The sequence below is a fragment of the Hippocampus bargibanti genome, linkage group LG01 (assembly GCF_051943395.1).
Source record: "Hippocampus bargibanti isolate YZ-2025 linkage group LG01, ASM5194339v1, whole genome shotgun sequence".
In the NCBI taxonomy this organism is placed as follows: Eukaryota; Metazoa; Chordata; class Actinopteri; order Syngnathiformes; family Syngnathidae; genus Hippocampus; species Hippocampus bargibanti.
In genome coordinates this window covers 18,414,158-18,433,020 of record NC_142734.1, presented here as the reverse complement: position 1 = coordinate 18,433,020, position 18,863 = coordinate 18,414,158, and the positions used below count along the sequence as shown (strand labels likewise).

Below are 18,863 nucleotides of genomic sequence, written 5' to 3'. Positions count from 1 at the left end.
TCAACAGTGCTTCCTCTTGTGCTCATGATGGTTCTTGTTGTGCACACTTTTTCTAAGAAATCAGGGTTGTTGAAAACCAAGTACAGTAGATGCTTACCGGGTCACATTTGAGCTATGCCCCATTTGCGATTGTAATGAACGCCCAGTGACCTCATTCGACAAGGCGAGTGAACATGACCACTCAAGAAATTACGTACAGTATTTCAAATCAATGTAATAACAATATTTTGATCTTTTATTTCGAACCTTTTATCTTCTTTTACTGTGAACAATATTATTTCTTAGAACACACATCACATGAAAGACACAATGGATGAAAGTGACTTGTTTTATTTCAATATTATTTTTTTTAAATTTCTGAGAAATTAAGAGCATTTAATATGGTTGTACATCAAATCTTGGCTGTCATTGGAGCAAGATGGGAGAGGAGTACATTTCAACATTTTTCCATGATTTTTTTTTACAAACTATAAATATTACAAGGATTTCGGCTTCCTGCTTGCAACTGCATGCCATTGGTTTTGAGCTGACCATGAGTCGCACATTATTTTATGAGAAAACAAATGGCACACACCTGTGCAATGATATACATTCGTTTGTGCATATTGTGAAGAAATAAAAACACTCCCAGCTTTTATGACAAAGGCACAGAACAGCAGTGAGGCCCAGCATAGTTTGTGACTGATTTGAAATTGTGAGCATGTGATAATTTGAAGAAGGATTCCCATCAGGTTTCCACCTTCCCGTAGGTGCCGTTGGGAGGCCGGTAGTGTCTTGGGAAGGCTTTGAGTTGCAGACAGTTGAAAGCGTACTTTCTGGAGCCAACGTTCTTCACAGTGTTCTCTCGTCTGCAGCCCTCGCTGGTGAGACAAAAAAAAAAAAATATCATGAGTCACAAATAAACCACTCATTGTAGGTGTGCTGAAAGGGTTAGAGGACATCAACCCTTATCACTTTAGATTTTTCCCGTCTTAACAGACAACATTTCTGACTGATTTCTATTCTGGGGATCTCAAAGGTTCTTCCTCTTGTTTGACTAAAAGAAGGGTTTTGAACACAGGAGGTATTATCAGAAACTGTAAAATTGTATTTTGGTATACTGTATTGTAAAACAAGTAGTAGATGTCTCAGAGCAAAATGAAATATTTAACGTGTAAAAGGAATAAGATTGAATTCATACTCGTACTGTAGGGCGATTTGACACAAATGGGAAAATATCTGTTACTATAAACATTGATGGAGCATAATTCAATATTGTATAATGAGAATTAATCAAATTATCAGCTATGGCAAACAGAAACACACAAACACATCCAAGAATGTGGCAATAGTAAATATAGCTTTATTGCATAAGCATCACAATCCAGCTAGAGCTCTTAAATATCCGTATACTAAGTATACATTTCATATACTGTACAGTATGGTTCAATAAAAGCATTTATATGTGTACTTTCCAATCACCAATGTCACTGATAAAGAAAATAAAAATAAACTACATTGTAGTTGTGCATGCATTTTTAAATATTATGAAGAGCAACTAAGTCATTACACATGTAACCAAGAGGACTGGAAAGAATCACACCCTCGGCACGGCACGCACGCACGCACACACACACACACACCGCCTGTTTTACTTAAGGTAATTGATATTTTAATTGATTTGACAAGTGTGTTTCTCAGAGGTAGTTTAGAACAAGCAAGCATGCATGAAGCAAAATATACTGAACATAAAAAAAACACATTTACATATAGAAATAATTTGGACATTTCAAATCAACAGAAATATGTCAAGAACAAAAGAACAAGGTCTTAACCGTTTGGGACACATCACTATAGTATTTTTGTTTCCTTTTCATTCGCTCATGGGTGAAATTTAAAACGAAAACAAAAAACAAAAATGAACAAATATCACTTATTTCTGCCGATCATTGCTTTTGAATTTGACAAATATATAATATACATTTGGCAAATTTCTCACTCTCTTGAAATGTTAAAGTCACTGTGAAAACAAAGCTATCGTTGCTTACCCTGCAAAACTACAAGGACAAACGATACTGTATTGTCACAACCAAGAACCCAAGCCTCGCTAAACATGCAGCAAAAAACAACAGTACTTCAATGTGATCTTGACCAGGTTACAAATGGAAGAGAGAACCGACAACTGATGGGCAAGTTTTGTACCCATTGCTATCTGGATGATCTTCATGTAATTTAGTACCCTCGAGCTAATGCCCTGGCACTGATTTTTAATGAAAATGTCCTATTTTATCTACAACAACAGTAACTATCCACCTAAAATCCAAACGTTTTTTCCACAGGTGCATGAAAAATGTATTTTCATGGACTACACCCACCTTCCCATCCCTTGATACCCCATCAATGTAAACTTTCTCTTGCACGAAGATCTTCTTCTTCTTTTCCTTTCGGCTTTTCCCTTTAGGGGTCGCCGCAGCGAATCAATGTCCTCCATCTAACCCGGTTTTGGCCATCCTCTTTTCTCACACCAGCTACCTTCATGTCCTCTTTGACAACACCCATAAACACCCTCTTCGGTGTTCCTCTCGGTCTCCTGCCTGGCAGTTCAAGGCTCAGCATCCTTCTCTCGATATAGTCACTGTCTCTCCTCTGGACATGTCCAAACCATCCTAGTCTGGCCTCTCTGACTTTCTCTCCAAAGCCTCTAATTGGATTGGATTGGATATGCCTTTATTAGTCTCACAGTGGAGAAATTTACATTTCACAGCAGCAAAGTGATGAAAGGAATGAAAGTAGAAAAACGAAATACATGAGCTGCTGGAAAGGCAGCCACTCTCGCGGCGCCGTCTTGAAGTCAAAAGAACAAAAAAAAACTAAATAACAAATAATATGACAGCATAGAGACAATATGACAAAACAAAGACACAGAGAGACATTCATTCTTCAGGACTTGCTGTACCCTCTTTGTGATGACACAGAATGATGAAACAGTTCTAGATGAAAGAGGAGAGGATCAAAGCGTCTTTCCACTAGTGGATCAGGGACATCATGGTGGAATGTGCATGTCAACTACAAGCTAAATGTTGAAAGCAAACACGCAGCTGTAGCATCCATTGACGAAAAGAGATTGTCTCACATCTCCTGTTCCACATAAATCTGCTTCAATTCCAAGCCGCAACAGTTCCACATACGCATCGGCGCTCTGCGCTGACGCTCCTTTCTTCTTATTGCGGGTTCCTCAAGCCATGCATCCATCCAGCCGCAGACCGTCCAACGGCACTGACCTTTCCGCTAAACAAAGCGGGGCTGTGAAGATGCTGCCCATTACAGGCGCAAAAAAGCACAATGGCCCCTTTGGTGTCCAGCGATGGCAGTCGAATGGCTCCGACATTCCTCCCATTCAAAAACAGTACTGGCATATTCATGCTGCCGAAAAGGCGCAACCGCTCAGCACAGTCTCCTCCTTGATGAATGTCGTGGTCACAAATGCTGAAAAACAATCTGTATCCGTTCCACACGACGCCCAACAACACAAAGTGACAAAAGAAAACACAAAACAAGACAAAAATAACCAAAAAAAGCAAGGCTCATGAGAGCACTTGCTGAGGCTGCCTACTCGGGCGCCATCTTGGACTTGGACTAATATGAGTTGTCCCTCTAATGTACTCATTCCTGATCCTATCCAACCTGGTCACTCCCAAAGAAAACCTCAACATCCTCAGCTCTGCTACCTCCAGCTCTGCTTCCTGTCTTTTCTTCAGTGGCACTGTCTCAGTCCAAACATCATGGTTGGTCTGACCACGGTTTTATACACTTTTCCTTTCATCCGAGCTGAAACCCTTCTATCACACCTGACATTTTTCCAGCCGTTCCAGCTTGCCTGGACAGGCTTCTTCACCTCTTTTCCACTCTCCATTGCTCTGGAATGTTGACCCCAAATACTTAAAAATCATCCACCTTCTTTATCTGTTCTCCCTAGAATAATAATACCCACAAAGATAATGTGCAAAAATGCATGAAGTCAAGACACACAGCAATTTAAATGCCTGAATGTCACATCCGTACAAACATATTTTCATGTTGGTGATTTGCCAGGTTCGGTCACAGTTTTTCAATCTGTAGAAAATATGAGATAGACAACAAACTATGAAGGTCACATGACCACAGTTTGACATTAAATAACTATTGTCTATATTAATGATATTAAAGTAAAGTCAGAACATGACAACGTATCTATGAATGAGGCTATCAGTTGTACAGTACGTGCATCAGAGTTAGCGCAGGACAATGGCACACATCCAGTACCGCATCACCCTCCCTTGTGGTGAGTATTGTAATCACCTCACAAATAAATATACAGTAATTGGACAGGGCGCTACTGAATAAATGCTTCTCAGACACTCAGCTACAGCGGAGCCTTGCCAAGATAAAAGTCACGCTGAGGAAAATTCAAGCCACCAGCAGGTTAGGACTGAGAGCCAGCAGGGGCAGCGAGTACAGGAGGCTCAGGTCCATGCTGAAGTCACGCACTGGCAGTAAACCGCTCAAATTCTTCTGGATCACACCTTCCATTGTCCCAATGCTGAGTTGCAGCGAGGGTAAGGAGACATGAATCAAGAAATGGTGCGGTAGGGGTGATGAAAGAAGCCGCAGAGTGTCGCACAGGATGAGAAAGAATTGAAGACGATGACAAGTTGGTAGAATGAACAATGTGTACATATAGACAGGTGATGCAATGACAGACAACGATGCCAGAAAAATAACATGAATGCCCATAATGGATTAAAAAAATAAAGTCATGGTAGTCGAACGTATCGGAAACAGCAAGCAAGAAAAGAAGAGAGAGAGAGAAAATAGGAGAAAATTCAGATAGATGACTACTATATATATATATATATATATATATATATATATATATATATATATATATATATATATATATATATATATATATAATACCAATAAGTTTCTGTTTATAAATACCATAAATATGTTGGAAAATGTGTCAATTCTAATGAGAAACTTCCCCCACCCCCATATTAGATGGCTTATAAGGAAATGTGGAGTCAGCTTGTGCAAAAGAGTGATGATAGGGATGCGAACAAAACAGAGGTGCCGACTACAAGGCTAGGATCAACATATCTCCAGATGGAACGCAACATCCTCCTTTTGCATGTCGTGAAACTAAAATACAGTGAACCCTCTGCTATTATAGTTGTGAAAATCTACAAACCGCCACCGCCTAAAAAAAGGAGTTTGTACTTGTATTAAAATATGAAACTTATTCTGTTTGAATGGATTTATTTACTGCAGTCTGTAACAAAATGGATTGAAGATTAATCAGCATCAACACCATGCATCTAACATGTAAACAATCATGAACACATGTTACATAAACAACTGAGTTGTTGGATTTTCAACATAAACAAAGCACCTCCACTTGTGGCTCATCAAGAGTATTATCAAATTAGTCTCCACAATATGCTCGGACAAACTAGCCAGACATAAAAAAAAAACCTGGACTCTTGCAGTGTAAATAACACAGCCACCTTATGTCGACGCAATACAGTTCAATTTTGCTGCTGTAGATTGCAAATCTCCCCATTGTGGGACTATTTAAGGCTTTCTCATTCTGATAATGGGAAAACGAATGTGCACATTGTAGTCATGGTGAAAAACAGCTGATAGGTGGGGGAGGGGATCCCTGACTGTATATTTCGAACATCCAAGGGTTCACTGTTGTATATTTGCTTGTTTAAATCCACATTGGTGAATCTTCACTGAGCACTGACAATTGAAAGCAGAATAAATAGTGGGAGTAGGGAAGAAAGCAGCAAACAATAGAAATAGAAGAAAGTGAGTGTCTTACCTGCGCATACAGTCAAGCGCCTGCGTGAAGACTTGTGGTGCCATGCCATGCTCATGCTGCAGGATCAGGCATTGCTCAAGAGTTACTGACATGGCCGTCCGGTCCTTGGCGCTTTTACAGCTTGTGAAACGAACCCCATTCAGCCGCCGACAGATCTGAGATCAGTAGTGAAGGGTGATGATTCAATCAAATGATCCAGAAAGTATGAAAGCAGAACCATATAGAGGTGGTGTTAAAGTAGATCAAAAGAGCAAAGGACTACACCCAGGTGCAGAACCTTTCTGCCCAACATTTGCGCAGAACTGTGACCTTGATGATGGAGAATGTAAAAAGATATGTGGGGTGTGACAGTTTCCTACCATGTACAGTATTTGTAATCAATTTATTTGTTGTGGGCGGCACAACTGATTTGTTTGACATGGCACAAGTGGAGGTGAGACAAATTGGTTGAGTTGGGATATGTAAACCGCTCTTCTCCGTCATAGCAAGGTGTGAATGAAGCGACAGATATTCGTACTATCAAAAATCAAACTCTTGCAAGAAACATGAGGAAAATGTCATGCAGAAGATTATCTTATAATGAGACCCAGAATTACACCTCGGCTGCCTGCCACAGGATGTCCACATTCTTGTTTTTCCTCGCCTCCACGTTATTCCCCAAAAACCTGAGCAGCTCCGGAAGGCAGGTCTGAGAACGAGAACCCGGAAGACCTGCGGACATTTTATTGGCGTCACCACGGTGTTAGATTGTGAGACAATTCTTTGAATGGATTAGAAAACGCTTACAGTCCTCAGGCAGGATTTCTTTAAATTGTTCATAGTAAGAAACGAGCCTCGTCAAACTCTCCATGTTAATGATCTCCTGAAGAGACGTGTCTCCAAATCTGAAACATGTACATACACCTTTCTTGTCAAAAGACACCTAACAAATACAGTGAAACCTTAATTTCGGAGTTCAACAAAATCCATCACCAAACATGTAATTCAATTAAGTCATAAATCAAATCAAATTTCCTATTGAGATGAATTGAAATGTCATATGAATCAGTTTAAAAAAACACCATTGTTTGCACACATCTCAAGTTACCCGTGGAAAAACCATCCTCCTCTTCACTCACTTCTCTGCCAGCGTCTGCTGCTCGTTGATGCCGACATTAAAGTGCACCGGTTGGACCCTAAGCAGCATCCCGCTCTGGATTCCCCGTGGCAACACGTCAAACATGGCTACCGGCAGAGGGATGCGGACATTGAAGCCGTCTCGATTGCCTGTGATGATGGGCATCATATCGGGGGCAGCGCTGCCCGTCGCCTGGGTGACCTTCAACATCACATCAAATGTTTGTATTTGTCAAATATGCAGTAAACATATGTGACATTGGGAAATTCTCAGGATCATCATTTAGAATACTGACATATACGCCCGAAATTACATTAATTCACACACATTTTATTTTGGCTCACATCGACAAGTAAAATACTCACACAAAGTAAAATACTCACACATCAACCTTTCACATCCACAACTAAAATGATCTTTCACAATGTACATTTTTTTCACTCTCAAATGCAACTGCGATACGCACTGATACTATTGAACCACATTCACCTGTATTTTAGTGTCATGTGTGGGGAGATTCATAAGGTTTTACAAAAGCAGTTCAGAAGTGCGGAGGAGTTTTTCCGATTGCATGCGTGCGTATGTGTGAGGAAAAAAAAATTCTGAAAGGTGTCCTTGAGGGCCCCACGGAAACAAAGGTCATCCTACCTTAAAGGTAACATTTCGCAGATCCATGATACCGATGGTCATGTCTTCCAACATGGCCAGCTCCTCTCCTAAAAACATGTGGTAACCTTAACCTACTTACAGGTAACAATGTTCAGAGATGTTTTCAAAGGTCCCCATTAAATACTCTTCAAGTTAAATCTTCAATGATTTTCTTACAACTCAGATGAAATGCACACACAAAATAAACATTAACTTGAGACCCCTGACAACATCCAGCAATCACAAACATGAAGTAAATACAACAAATGCCAGGTAATATTGTCCATCAAAAACTAAAATTATAGCTGTGAACTCTGGTGTCATCCTGAGTAACATTACATGCAGGATTATACCATATGTGCTGAGTAAGGATTCAAACTCCGCCAACAAGCCAATGGTGGACAGCTGCCGAAGGAATCCATTATCATGTAGACAGTTCCTGAGTTTGATAATGAAGCCGCAGATGAGAGCAGTCAGCTGCAACACACATACACATGCACGTACGCACAAACGCACAAAAACATAACTTTGTTGCATATGCATGCAGACACAACACACATGGTAAGTAACAACTAACCGTCTGGCAGAATACAACATCACGGCGGTACTGCAGGGAGACATCCATGGCAATGGTCGGGGCAATATCCTGCATCAGTAGAAAGACCATGGACGTTTTGGCCTTGTCGCTCATCATGGCAACACAGTCAGTAAGAGTGGTGAGGAGAGGGTACAGCGCCTCACTCCACTCTCCTGGAATCATACACATGCAACACAATCACAAAATGCAACACAATTCCTAGTACTCATTTCAGTTAATCGCCTTAAAAATACTAAGGACAATCATAAAGTAGAATATCCGGAAAAGGTTGTGGTGTGCTTGCTGATAAGACTTCCATATAGCACTTGCCTGGGTACGCCTCCTCAACATTGGGGTTTCCATCAAGACAGGATGTGGTGCAACATTCACTGTTGGTGGGTGCTGCATGCAAACGAAATGTGCACAAAAAAAACAATGTGAACCTTAAATAGAATTTCCAAAAACTTCTGTGTCGAAAAATGCAAGGAATCCAAACCAATGCACCAAACCATATTTGTATGCTGTGAGAGGTCATGGTTGTGTTCATCATCCAATGTAACTTAATCGGTCCCAAAATTGAGATGCCATTCTCACTACTTCAGTATGTACAATTGTGAGGGGGGAAAAGATAAAATAGCAAAAAGAAAAAGCACCTCCAAAGTATAACAATACAAAATACGTCACTCAAACATAAAACAAATGGATAATTTCGTTTGTATTAACGGGATGCTATTATGCTGATCAACTTCACAAATTGTGCAATAAATCAATGTTTTTAAAAGAACAGCACAACTTAAGTGCAATAGATTTTAATTTATGGCACATTATGTTCACCTATGCATCATCTTACAGTGGCGAATATGAACATCAAATATACTTTTGATGAATACATGTAAAGCCTTTCTGATCACTATTTTGAGGTCCACTACATTGACTCTCATTATTTATGATAATTTTACATGGAGACTGATTTTTTTTTTATATTTGGAGAACCAATGTTCGAGAGAAAACACGAAATAAGAGTTACAAATTTCCAAACACACCAAAACAGCCCTTTTATGAGATCAGAAAAACAGAAGCAAAAAAATGGCAAAGAAATGCAGCATAAGTGCACACAAGAAAAATAAACTTACAACTTTTTCCTTCAGGGTTTGGAGGGCATACTGATGGGAAGGCAGGCAAAGAGGATGATGATGATGAAGGTGAGAAGGGTGATGATGTGGATGGGGGAGTCAATGGTGATGACAACGAAGATGCACACTCAAGCAATGTACTTCCCGGGTTGATCCAAAAAGCTTGTCTTTTCTCATCACCTTTGCACAACCACATAGGCTGGAGTCAATGACGCCAGAGATTTTGTCACAGACAATTAAGCACTGAAAGGACACATATTGTGATTTTTTTAAATTCATTTAAATCAGTTCTCAGGTATTAACTAATGTCTGTGACTGACTATCACATCTTTTGCCTGACTGGAATCAAGCTCTTTTGCTTTGCATGCGCACTTATCTCAGGGAAATTAAACACTGCTCACCCGAGACCAGGCATGGGCAAACTACTGCCCGCGGGCCATACGGCCCGTTCGTTTTTTTAATCCAGCCCGCCGAACTTGTCCAAATTATAGCAAAAACAGTGTCTGAAAGTCTGAAAAAGTTAGCGGATAACAAGGCAGACAACTCTGAAGGGTTGCCTGCCCGGCCATAAAGAAAGACGAGAAATCGCAAAAAAAAAAAAAAACAAAAAAAAAAAAAAAAACATTGGCGCGAAGTATATAGTTTGTTTTTAAATTAAGGCTGTGCCTACCACAAATGCTACCTTGCTTAATTTTCGGTAAATATCCGTGGCTGAAGATTTTGCTCCAGTTGTCATTTGCCGTCATGGTGCACAATGCATTGTTTGCGTTGCGTTGTCTCCAACAAGCCACTGAGCGCCTTTCATAACTCTCAAGTACACTTTACAGTCACTGTATAATGTAAGTTAACCTTTTGTAGTGACACAAATTTTGTTAGCTTCTTTTGAATCTTTCTTCTGGGGCTGAGGTTCTGTGCATCTACTTTGGAAAATGATATGCAAATGCACGACCTTGCTTAGGACTTTCCCAAGCGTACTTGGGAAAGTATGAAGCACGAAGCAGGCTTCTGATTGGCTGCTGTGCCGAGTATGCAAATTTCAACTGTAGGTAGCCTATGTCTGTGTGCTTGGCAACGACACACGTGTACTGTTTGCGCATGAAGGCGAGCGAGGGCGTCTGTGGCGAGTTTGTACAGTGCGCGGTCAGGACATCCATGATTTTGCGGAGTTTAACACAAGTAGATATTATTGAGCTTGAGTATTTCGTTGTGTAATAATATGTATTGAATGTTGAAAGTGATACCATTTTTCAATAAATGTTGATTTCTTTAACTTTCCACTTTCGATTGAAACTTATTAAAAACAGACGCAATCTTGATAAATCACAGTGCGTATGTTATTTTAATCTATTTACATTTCTTCCGCCCAGTATCTGCAAAATAGTATGTAAATGCCATATCTATCATATTCCTTGAGACAAATTTATGAACTGATAAGGGCTATTTTTCACATTTGAAAGACTTAATAAATCAATCAAAAAAACATCCCTTTTATCCCTTTGCTGCTGTGAAATGTAAATTTATCCACTGCGAGACTAATAAAGGCAAATCCAATCCAATCCAAATTGGGTTGTAGTGTTCTTGCTGTACTATGAGGTTTGCACATACTACACTTAAAGGACAACCGACATCACTTTTTTTGTTTCCTAACTGATATCAGAAAAATGTTTTACAGCATTTAAAATACCCAAAACATGAAGTATGATATTTTTAGTCAAATAAATAACACCAATAAAAATGACTTAAAGTGTGCTGAAACTGCAAAAAATCGAAACCGGAAGTGGCCAGTTTCAGAAGGTCCCGCACCCTTGTTCGTGGTGTCCCGCCAAGACGTCTTGCCTTGCTCGAGAATCAAAACAATGGCTTCAGATTCGGAGAAGATGCTTTCTTGTTACTCATCAAGTTATGAATATGATTCAAATAGTTCTGAAGAGGAAAGCATACATGTTTGCAATCGATTAAAGAATTTATTCCGTGTCATTTTGAGGCATCAGGAGGGGGGGGGGATGTCGCATCCAAAAAAGGCAGAAGATGGCGACAAAGCTCCGTGTGGAAATGGCTCAACATTTTTGTCACAACACACAAGGATTCACCATCGCGTTATTTATGTGTTTTCCTTCTAATTTCGCCATCAACACGAAGTTTTCAGACCAAACAAAATACCGTAAAATACATTGACGTGATCAAAGGACTGCTACAGTGTGTCCTTTCTTGGTCAAGGGCGTTCCTCCAGTGACGTGACATGAGGACTCGTCAGCAACTCAAAAACAAGACTTCCGGAATATTCAGTGCGAGTCTTAAAACGTAAAATATAGCTATATGCGGTGGGATCTTTGTAAAATACACTCAGTAGAAGTCATTTGAAGCGATTTGACAAATTATGGACACAACTTGTCCGGAGACGTCGGTTGTCCTTTAATGCTTTAGTATATCCGGCCCAAACACTCCCTTCAAATGCTCCTGGCCCGGCCCCTCTGTCAAATTTTAGAACCCATTGTGGCCCGTGAGTCAAAAGGTTTGCCCACCCCTGCCCTAGACTCTCTTCAGGCTAAGAATTTCTCTTTACTATGGCAAATAGGGCTACACCTATGTGAAAGTGACGGCTTGTCACTCCACTTTGCTGCCAAATCATGGACATCAAAACTGGACCAAAAGTGCTGTACCAGAAATATCTAAAAGAAATTGTCTAACACTGAGGAAATTGTGCACATTTGCATGGTTTGCTAATGGAGCCATTTTCAAGAAAAGGCAGCTCCCAAATGATTCACTTGGTATGTTATTTCAAAATATTATGGGTGGACAGGCACTGCAAACAGCCAAATACTTATATTTGGCAATTAAAAAGTCAATCCATCCAAATAAACTGGTCTTTCAAAGTTTCAAAGTCAGTTTTCCACAATATGTCCCCCTTGAAGTGTTTACTCTTGGGTGTCTGTGTGTGCATGTGTTACTCTTGTTCACGCAGGCGCTCTGCAGGTCCGTGTGGCCTCTGTCTTGAACGGCATCATCTGGCTTCTTTACTTTCTGGAGCAGCTTGTCTACACGCTGTATGATGCACTCCAGAGACTTGTCCACATTAAGCCACACTTTCTCCTGACAGCACGTGAAGAAAGACAGATGCCGCAAATTCATCACAAATCTGTCTGTTCATCTTTGACTGCAAATGAGAATTCAGTTACATAAATATTCCCTTGGAATTCAACTGGAAGAACACTTGAACATATGACTCATCTGCATGCTAATCATTGTGCCCGTCACACTTGTTTCTGCAGCATCTACTAAATGTGCTTCGATTGAGTTCTGGGTCAAATGGCAAAATACTGACTCCAGCCATTAAGGGATCTGTCCGGACGGCATCGAATCAATAAAATTAGCATTAGTATCCTATACGTAATTAAAAATGTTTATGTAATATTGTCTTTTTTGGGGGGGAGGGAGGGGATTTGTGATCAAATTGGCCTTAAATCTATACATAAAATTAATGGAGAAAGTTATTATTATTATTACCATTATTATTATTATTATTATTATTATTATTATTATTATTATTATTATTATTATTTTCAGATTGTTTTCACCTACCCACTCCTCCTCATGCCAGTCTACATGCAGCGATGATCGACTGCTGTTGCCACTCCACTTGGCAAGCAGTGTGTCTTGGTCATTGCGAAGGACTACTTGATCTGACTCAGCGGAGGGAGACATTTTAGAGGCGATGTAGTCAGGCCGTGCAGCATTCAATGCCTGAATGGCCGACGCAAGCAGTTTACAGTCGCAGACTGTCACCAGCTGTCGAGTCTGAGTAGCGAAATATCACCGCAGTCATATAATCTTTTCAATGGGTGTGCTGATAATTAAAACATGGTCGACAAGTACCTTATCAGCCAGCGTGACAAGTGTCCTTTCTAGTCCGCTAGCCGACCGGTCCTTCGCAGCTCTGGAAAGCCTCTCTGCATAATAGCTGACCTGTGTTTTCAAAGTGTTGACGTGGGCGATGATCTCTTTGGCTCGAATCACGTCTTGAGGAATGAAGACGATAGACTGCGAGCTGGAGAGGGAGCTGCTGCAGGGAGCAAACATCCAGTGTTAAAAGCTTATTTGGGTCTGATAGCTTAGAGATGCACAGTCTACTTGTAGTACAGGGCAAGTTGGATCCACTTTCTGCTTTTTGCCAATGACCGATTTGTGAACATTAGAATATAATGTTCCTCAAGTAATTGCTGGCTTATTATGGAGTGCTTTTAATTTTGTTAGGCGAATGATTTCAAGTTCATTCAATGTAGTGGTGGATCCATTGTAATCCGACTCTGGGCAACGAGACACAAAAATTTGATTTGCTTTCGCGGGCCAAAAAAAATGATGTGGCGGGCCGGATTTGGCCCCCGGGCCTTGACTTTGACACCTGTGATTTAGAGGTTTTGGCATGTTTAAAAAATTAAGGCTGAAGAACCTTAAAGTGTCCCTTCCATCCTTCCAATTACTGATATATGTATACTACTTTTGGAAGAAACCGTTTGGGCACTCCAGTTGTTCTATTTGAGAGCCTCATGGAAAAAGACAAAACAAAACAATTCCATTCTATTCAGCAATGTATATGTAATTGTTTGCAGGCACATATCATTATATCAATTGTTTTGCAGGCACATATCATGGCATGCACAGCAACCCCCAAATTGCCCACAGCTGTAAAGGTGATTGTAACTCGCCCCTTTAACAAAGTCAGCTTGATAACTGCAACATTAAACAACAATTTTTATCATATGCCCAAACTACTCAGTCATTTTTTGCTGTTGTGTGTGAATGCAATGATGACATAAGGGTTGCTTGTTGTTTTTATATTGTTGCACAAACACAGAGAAATGAAACGAAGCAAAGCAACTCACCAAAGCTCCTCATATGCGCTGACCACAAAAGTCACAAAAACAAAACTATTAAAAGGAAGATAGAGGATAACAGAACTGCAGAAATAATGCAATAATTCATAATGTAAATGGGACTGCAGCCAAATTATAGATTGAGTGAATCAAAAGAAATATATCACCATTATTTTGTGAAAAGAAAGTGGTCTTTTGCAAACATTCTGTGAACTTACTGTTTCTTTGCCTCCTCAAACTTTTGAGTAAGTTTTCTCAGACCACCGTTTTTAAACCCCTGGCAGTGTGCAGCCGGTGCCCCAACAGTGACAATGTCGTATGTGTGGTCTAGGAGCAAAAAGGCAATAACAAATGTGAGTACCATACATGAGTACACAGCAATATTGATCACGTGAGGGTAAACATAGGCTCACCAAAGCCCAAGTCATCTTGCACCCTCATCCTCTGAATATGCAGGTTGGTGGGCATGAACTCCATCTTCTTGTCGGCCTTTCGGCTGCTGGCTTTAAATGACGGACCTAGCGAGGAGCAGGGAGAGAAAATGGTTAGAACGTTCTTTTAGCACAAACTACCTGACAGATTGTCACTAATTACACTTTGTGCCATGGATGGACCATGAAGCCACGGTAAGAAATTAACCCCCCCAACCCAAAAAAAAAAACATAAAAAAAAACATTGCATGGGGCGTTTATGGCAACCTTCCTAAATTTTCCGGGCAAGAATTGGGAATCTTTGAGACAATTTCCAGACATACTGTAGAAATGAAGTCAAAAGACCTGATTTTCTAACAGCGCGTGCTATAACTTTATTGGCAATTCACACAGATTTGGATACTATTCTGTTCACAGGACACATTGTGTCTTCAAAAAACATCATTTGAGGCGTTCCGGAAAAGGTATAAGCAAACTGATTCATGGAGCACAAGCGATTCATGGAATCTAAAATTGATGTATCTGATTCTACATATTTAAATAAAGCCCTTAAAGGACAACCGACGTCTCCGGACAACTTGTTTCCATAATTTCTAAAATGGCTTCAAATTACTTCTACTGAGCATATTTTAAAAAGATTCCACCGCATATAGCTATATTTTACATTTTAGGACTCACACTGAATATTCAGTAAGTCTTGTTTTTGAGTTGGTGACGAGTCCGTATGTGACGTCACTAAAGGAACACCCCCTGACCGAAAAAAAAAGACAAATTGTAGCAGTCCTTCCATCGCGTCAATGTATTTTGCTGTATTGTTTGGTCTGAAAACCTTGTGTTGCACCCAAAAGCCGCCAGAAGAGGATGTCCAAGCTCCATATAAGGAATTTATCAGGCTGTGGAAACGGAGGTGGCCACAGGAGGTCGCCATTTTGTGCCTCTTTTCTGGTGATCGTTTCTCCCCAGTGTTGCCTCAAAATGGCATGGAATAAATTCTTTAATCAATTGCAAACATGTATGCTTTCCTCTTCAGAACTATTTGAATCACATTCATAACTGGATGAGTAACAAGAAAGCATATTCTCCGAATCTGAAGCCATTCGTTGTACTAAATTCATCCTGTCTACTTGATAACTAATGTTAAGCAGATTCCTTACTCACAGACAGTGTATTGTCGGTGTTCAGCCATTGAAGCCATTGTTTTGATGCTCAAGCAATGCAAGCAATGCAAGACGTCTTGGCGTGACGTCACAAACTGGGGGTGGGACTTTCTGAAAATGCGCAATTCGCAGCTCAATTTTTTGCAGGTTTTGGACACTTTAAGTCATTTTTATTGGTGTTTTGCATTTGAATAAAAATATCATACTGCGTGTGTTGGCTATTTTAGATGCTATAAAACGTTTTTCTGATGTCAGTTAAGAACGAAAAAAGTGACGTCGGTTGTCCTTTAAGCACTATGCAAAACGACGGCTGTGGAAAGGTGAGGCAAAATGAGAGGCAATGAGGAGACCGGATCATTTGCTTTCATGTAAACATGTTTTTGCTTGATGTGCCTGAATGAAATACGAACGATGTACGCACTTGTTTTCTAAATACAGTAAAGTCTCGTTATATCGATATCGGATATATCGATAGTCCCGGTTATATCGATACTATTTCTATGCACGCACGGAGAAAATTACATGCAAACAGGGTCGGATATATCGATAGTCCCGGTTATATCGATATTTTTTCGGACTCCCTTGAATATCGATATAACGAGACTTTACTGTAAATAAATAAATAAATAAATAAATAAATAAACGTGATTTCGGAATAATCTAACGGTTGACTTCTTAGGACTTTTTGACCACAGTGGAGGTCTTCGTTGAGTTATGACATACAGATGCGAAGCGGGTTCGAACCTCTGTAGTTGCTGAGGTCAGAGAGTGTTTCTTGGTACGAGGCTATAACTGTTTGGTAGTGTGAGACAATCTGTCGTCGTAGATTCTCCCAGCAAGGTGACAACTCTCCAAGCTCCTTTAGTTCACCGACCCTGCCGGGAAAAGAATGTAGCATAAGGTTTGAATACAAGACACGAAACAGTCTTCAAGCATCTTCATCCGAGCATGTGTCTTTGTACCGGGCTGCGTCCTCCTCTAGTAGTAATTTGACAAACTGTCTGGGGATGTTCAGGGACAGGATACTTTCGGCCATCTGTTCAAGCACCCGCAGGTGGGTGGCATCAGTTGTTGGGAAGCGATACATTCTGGACATTGTGCTGCCAAATACTGAGGAGGAAATGTAACTTAAGTAAGCAGACATTCATGGGAGCGATCAATACACTCCTTACTGATCATACGATTCGTGATATGATACGTATATCTGCTACCAAGGGGTCAGGAGAGATGAAGGAAAGCAGGATAGCCAATTCATCTCATAGAATGATGGTGATTCCAAGATTGATTTTTGCTCTGGAGAAGGGGTGGGCAAACTTTTTGACTCGCGGGCCGCATTGGGTTCTAAGATTTGACAGAGGGGCCGGGCCAGGAGCATTTGTAGGGAGTGTTTGGGCCGGAAATACTAAACTTAAAGCATTAAAGGACAACCGACGCCTCCGGACAAGTTATGTTCATAATATGTAAAATCACTTCAAATGACTTCCACTGAGCGTATTTTACAAAGATTCCACAGCATATAGCTATAGTTTACGTTTTAAGACTTGCGCTGAATATTCATGAAGTCTTGTTTTTGAGTTGATGATGATCCCCATGTGACGTCACATTTGGACCGCCTCTGGCCGAGAAAGCGACACACAATGCATTTTGCGGTACTTTGTTTAGTCTGAAAACTTCGTGTTGATCCGTGTTGCTGGCGAAATTAGAAGGAAAACACATAAATAACGCGATGGTGAATCGTTGTGTGTTGCACCAAGACAACTATTTGATATTCGCTGACACAAATTCCCAGCAGACAAATCAGCCCATTTCCAATGGAGCTTAGGCGCCATCTTCTGCATTTTCTGGGTGCTACATTGCTGTCATTGACGGCTCGAATTGATATGGGAGGACTCCTTTAATCAATTGCAAACATTTATGCTTTCGTCTTCAGAACTATTTGAATCATATTCATAACTGGATGATGAGTAAAGAGAAAGCATCTTCTCCGAATCTGAAGCCATTGTTTTGATTCTCGAGCAAGGCAAGATGTCTTGGCGTGACGTCACAAACAAGGGGGTGGGACCTTCTGAAAGTCATTTTTATTGGTGTTTTTCATTTAACTAAAAATATCAGCCTGCCTGTTTTGTGTATTTTAGATGCTATAAAACGTTTTTCTGATGTCAGTGGGAAGCAAAAAAAAAAATGGTGCCGGTTGTCCTTTAAATGTAGTGTGTACAAACCTCATAGCACAGTAAGTACACTGCAACTCAATTTACTAACTGTCTTTCAAATGTGAAAAATATCCCTGATCAGTTAATAAATCTGTCTCAAGGAATATGCAAGATATGGCGTTTACATACTATATCGCAGATACTTAGAGGAGGAAATCGAAATAGATTAAAATAACTTATGCACTGTGATTTATCAAGATTGCGTCTGTTTTTAATAAGTTTCCATCGAAGGGGCAAAGTTAAAGAAATCAACATTTATTGAAAAATGGAATCACTTTCAACATTCAAAACATATTACACAACAAAATAAATAAGCTCAATAATACCTACTTGTGTTAAATTCCGCAAAATCATGGATGGTTTGTCCTGACCGCACGCTCTACAAACTCTCCACTGACGCCCTCGCCTTCACGCGCAAACAATACACGGGTACCGTCGCCGAGCACACAGACATAGGGTACCTGCCGTTGAAATTTGCATACTCGGCACGGCAGCCAATCAGAAGCCTGCTTCTTTCTTCTGGACTTTCACAAGCGTTCTAAGGTCGTGCATTTGCATATCATTTTCCAAAGTCGATGCACAGAACCTCAGCCCAGAAGAAAGATTCAAAAGAAGCTAACAACATATGTGACGATACAAAACGTAAATTTACATTAAACCGTGACTGTAAACTGTACGTGAGACTTATGAAAGGGGCTTAGTGGCTTGTAACAAGCAATGCAAACGTTGCATTGTGCACCATGATGACAAATGACTACTGCAGCAAAATCTACACTGTAGATTTGTCTTACATTATACTCTTTCATAACTGCCACAGTTTCAGTGCAGATCAAACAGACACACTTCTCCTTGAATTCTTTGACGAAATATTCAC

General features: G+C 40.3%; 1 protein-coding gene across 3 annotated transcripts in view; it reads right to left on the bottom strand.

Annotated features, from left to right (window-relative positions):
- Window positions 1-314: 314 nt before the first annotated feature.
- The window catches only part of LOC148903396 (inositol polyphosphate-4-phosphatase type I A-like), a 36,146-nt gene continuing 17,597 nt past the window's right edge, over window positions 315-18,863 (bottom strand). Inside the window, exons 9-26 of one of the 3 annotated variants that reach the window (XM_089001718.1) lie at window positions 16,742-16,889; window positions 16,524-16,654; window positions 14,605-14,709; window positions 14,410-14,518; window positions 14,201-14,218; window positions 13,194-13,377; window positions 12,900-13,115; window positions 12,269-12,410; window positions 9,321-9,500; window positions 8,518-8,589; window positions 8,188-8,360; window positions 7,964-8,087; window positions 7,611-7,678; window positions 6,964-7,163; window positions 6,632-6,729; window positions 6,444-6,556; window positions 5,846-6,000; window positions 315-860 (exon numbers count right to left, since the gene is read on the bottom strand). In XM_089001718.1, the coding sequence (XP_088857844.1) occupies window positions 728-860; window positions 5,846-6,000; window positions 6,444-6,556; window positions 6,632-6,729; window positions 6,964-7,163; window positions 7,611-7,678; window positions 7,964-8,087; window positions 8,188-8,360; window positions 8,518-8,589; window positions 9,321-9,500; window positions 12,269-12,410; window positions 12,900-13,115; window positions 13,194-13,377; window positions 14,201-14,218; window positions 14,410-14,518; window positions 14,605-14,709; window positions 16,524-16,654; window positions 16,742-16,889 (2,369 nt within the window). In that variant the 3' untranslated portion in view covers window positions 315-727. Of the gene's footprint in view, window positions 861-5,845; window positions 6,001-6,443; window positions 6,557-6,631; window positions 6,730-6,963; window positions 7,164-7,610; window positions 7,679-7,963; window positions 8,088-8,187; window positions 8,361-8,517; window positions 8,590-9,320; window positions 9,501-12,268; window positions 12,411-12,899; window positions 13,116-13,193; window positions 13,381-14,200; window positions 14,219-14,409; window positions 14,519-14,604; window positions 14,710-16,523; window positions 16,655-16,741; window positions 16,890-18,863 lie in introns of all 3 variants that reach the window. The other 2 variants (XM_089001727.1, XM_089001736.1) reach the window with 2 other exon arrangements.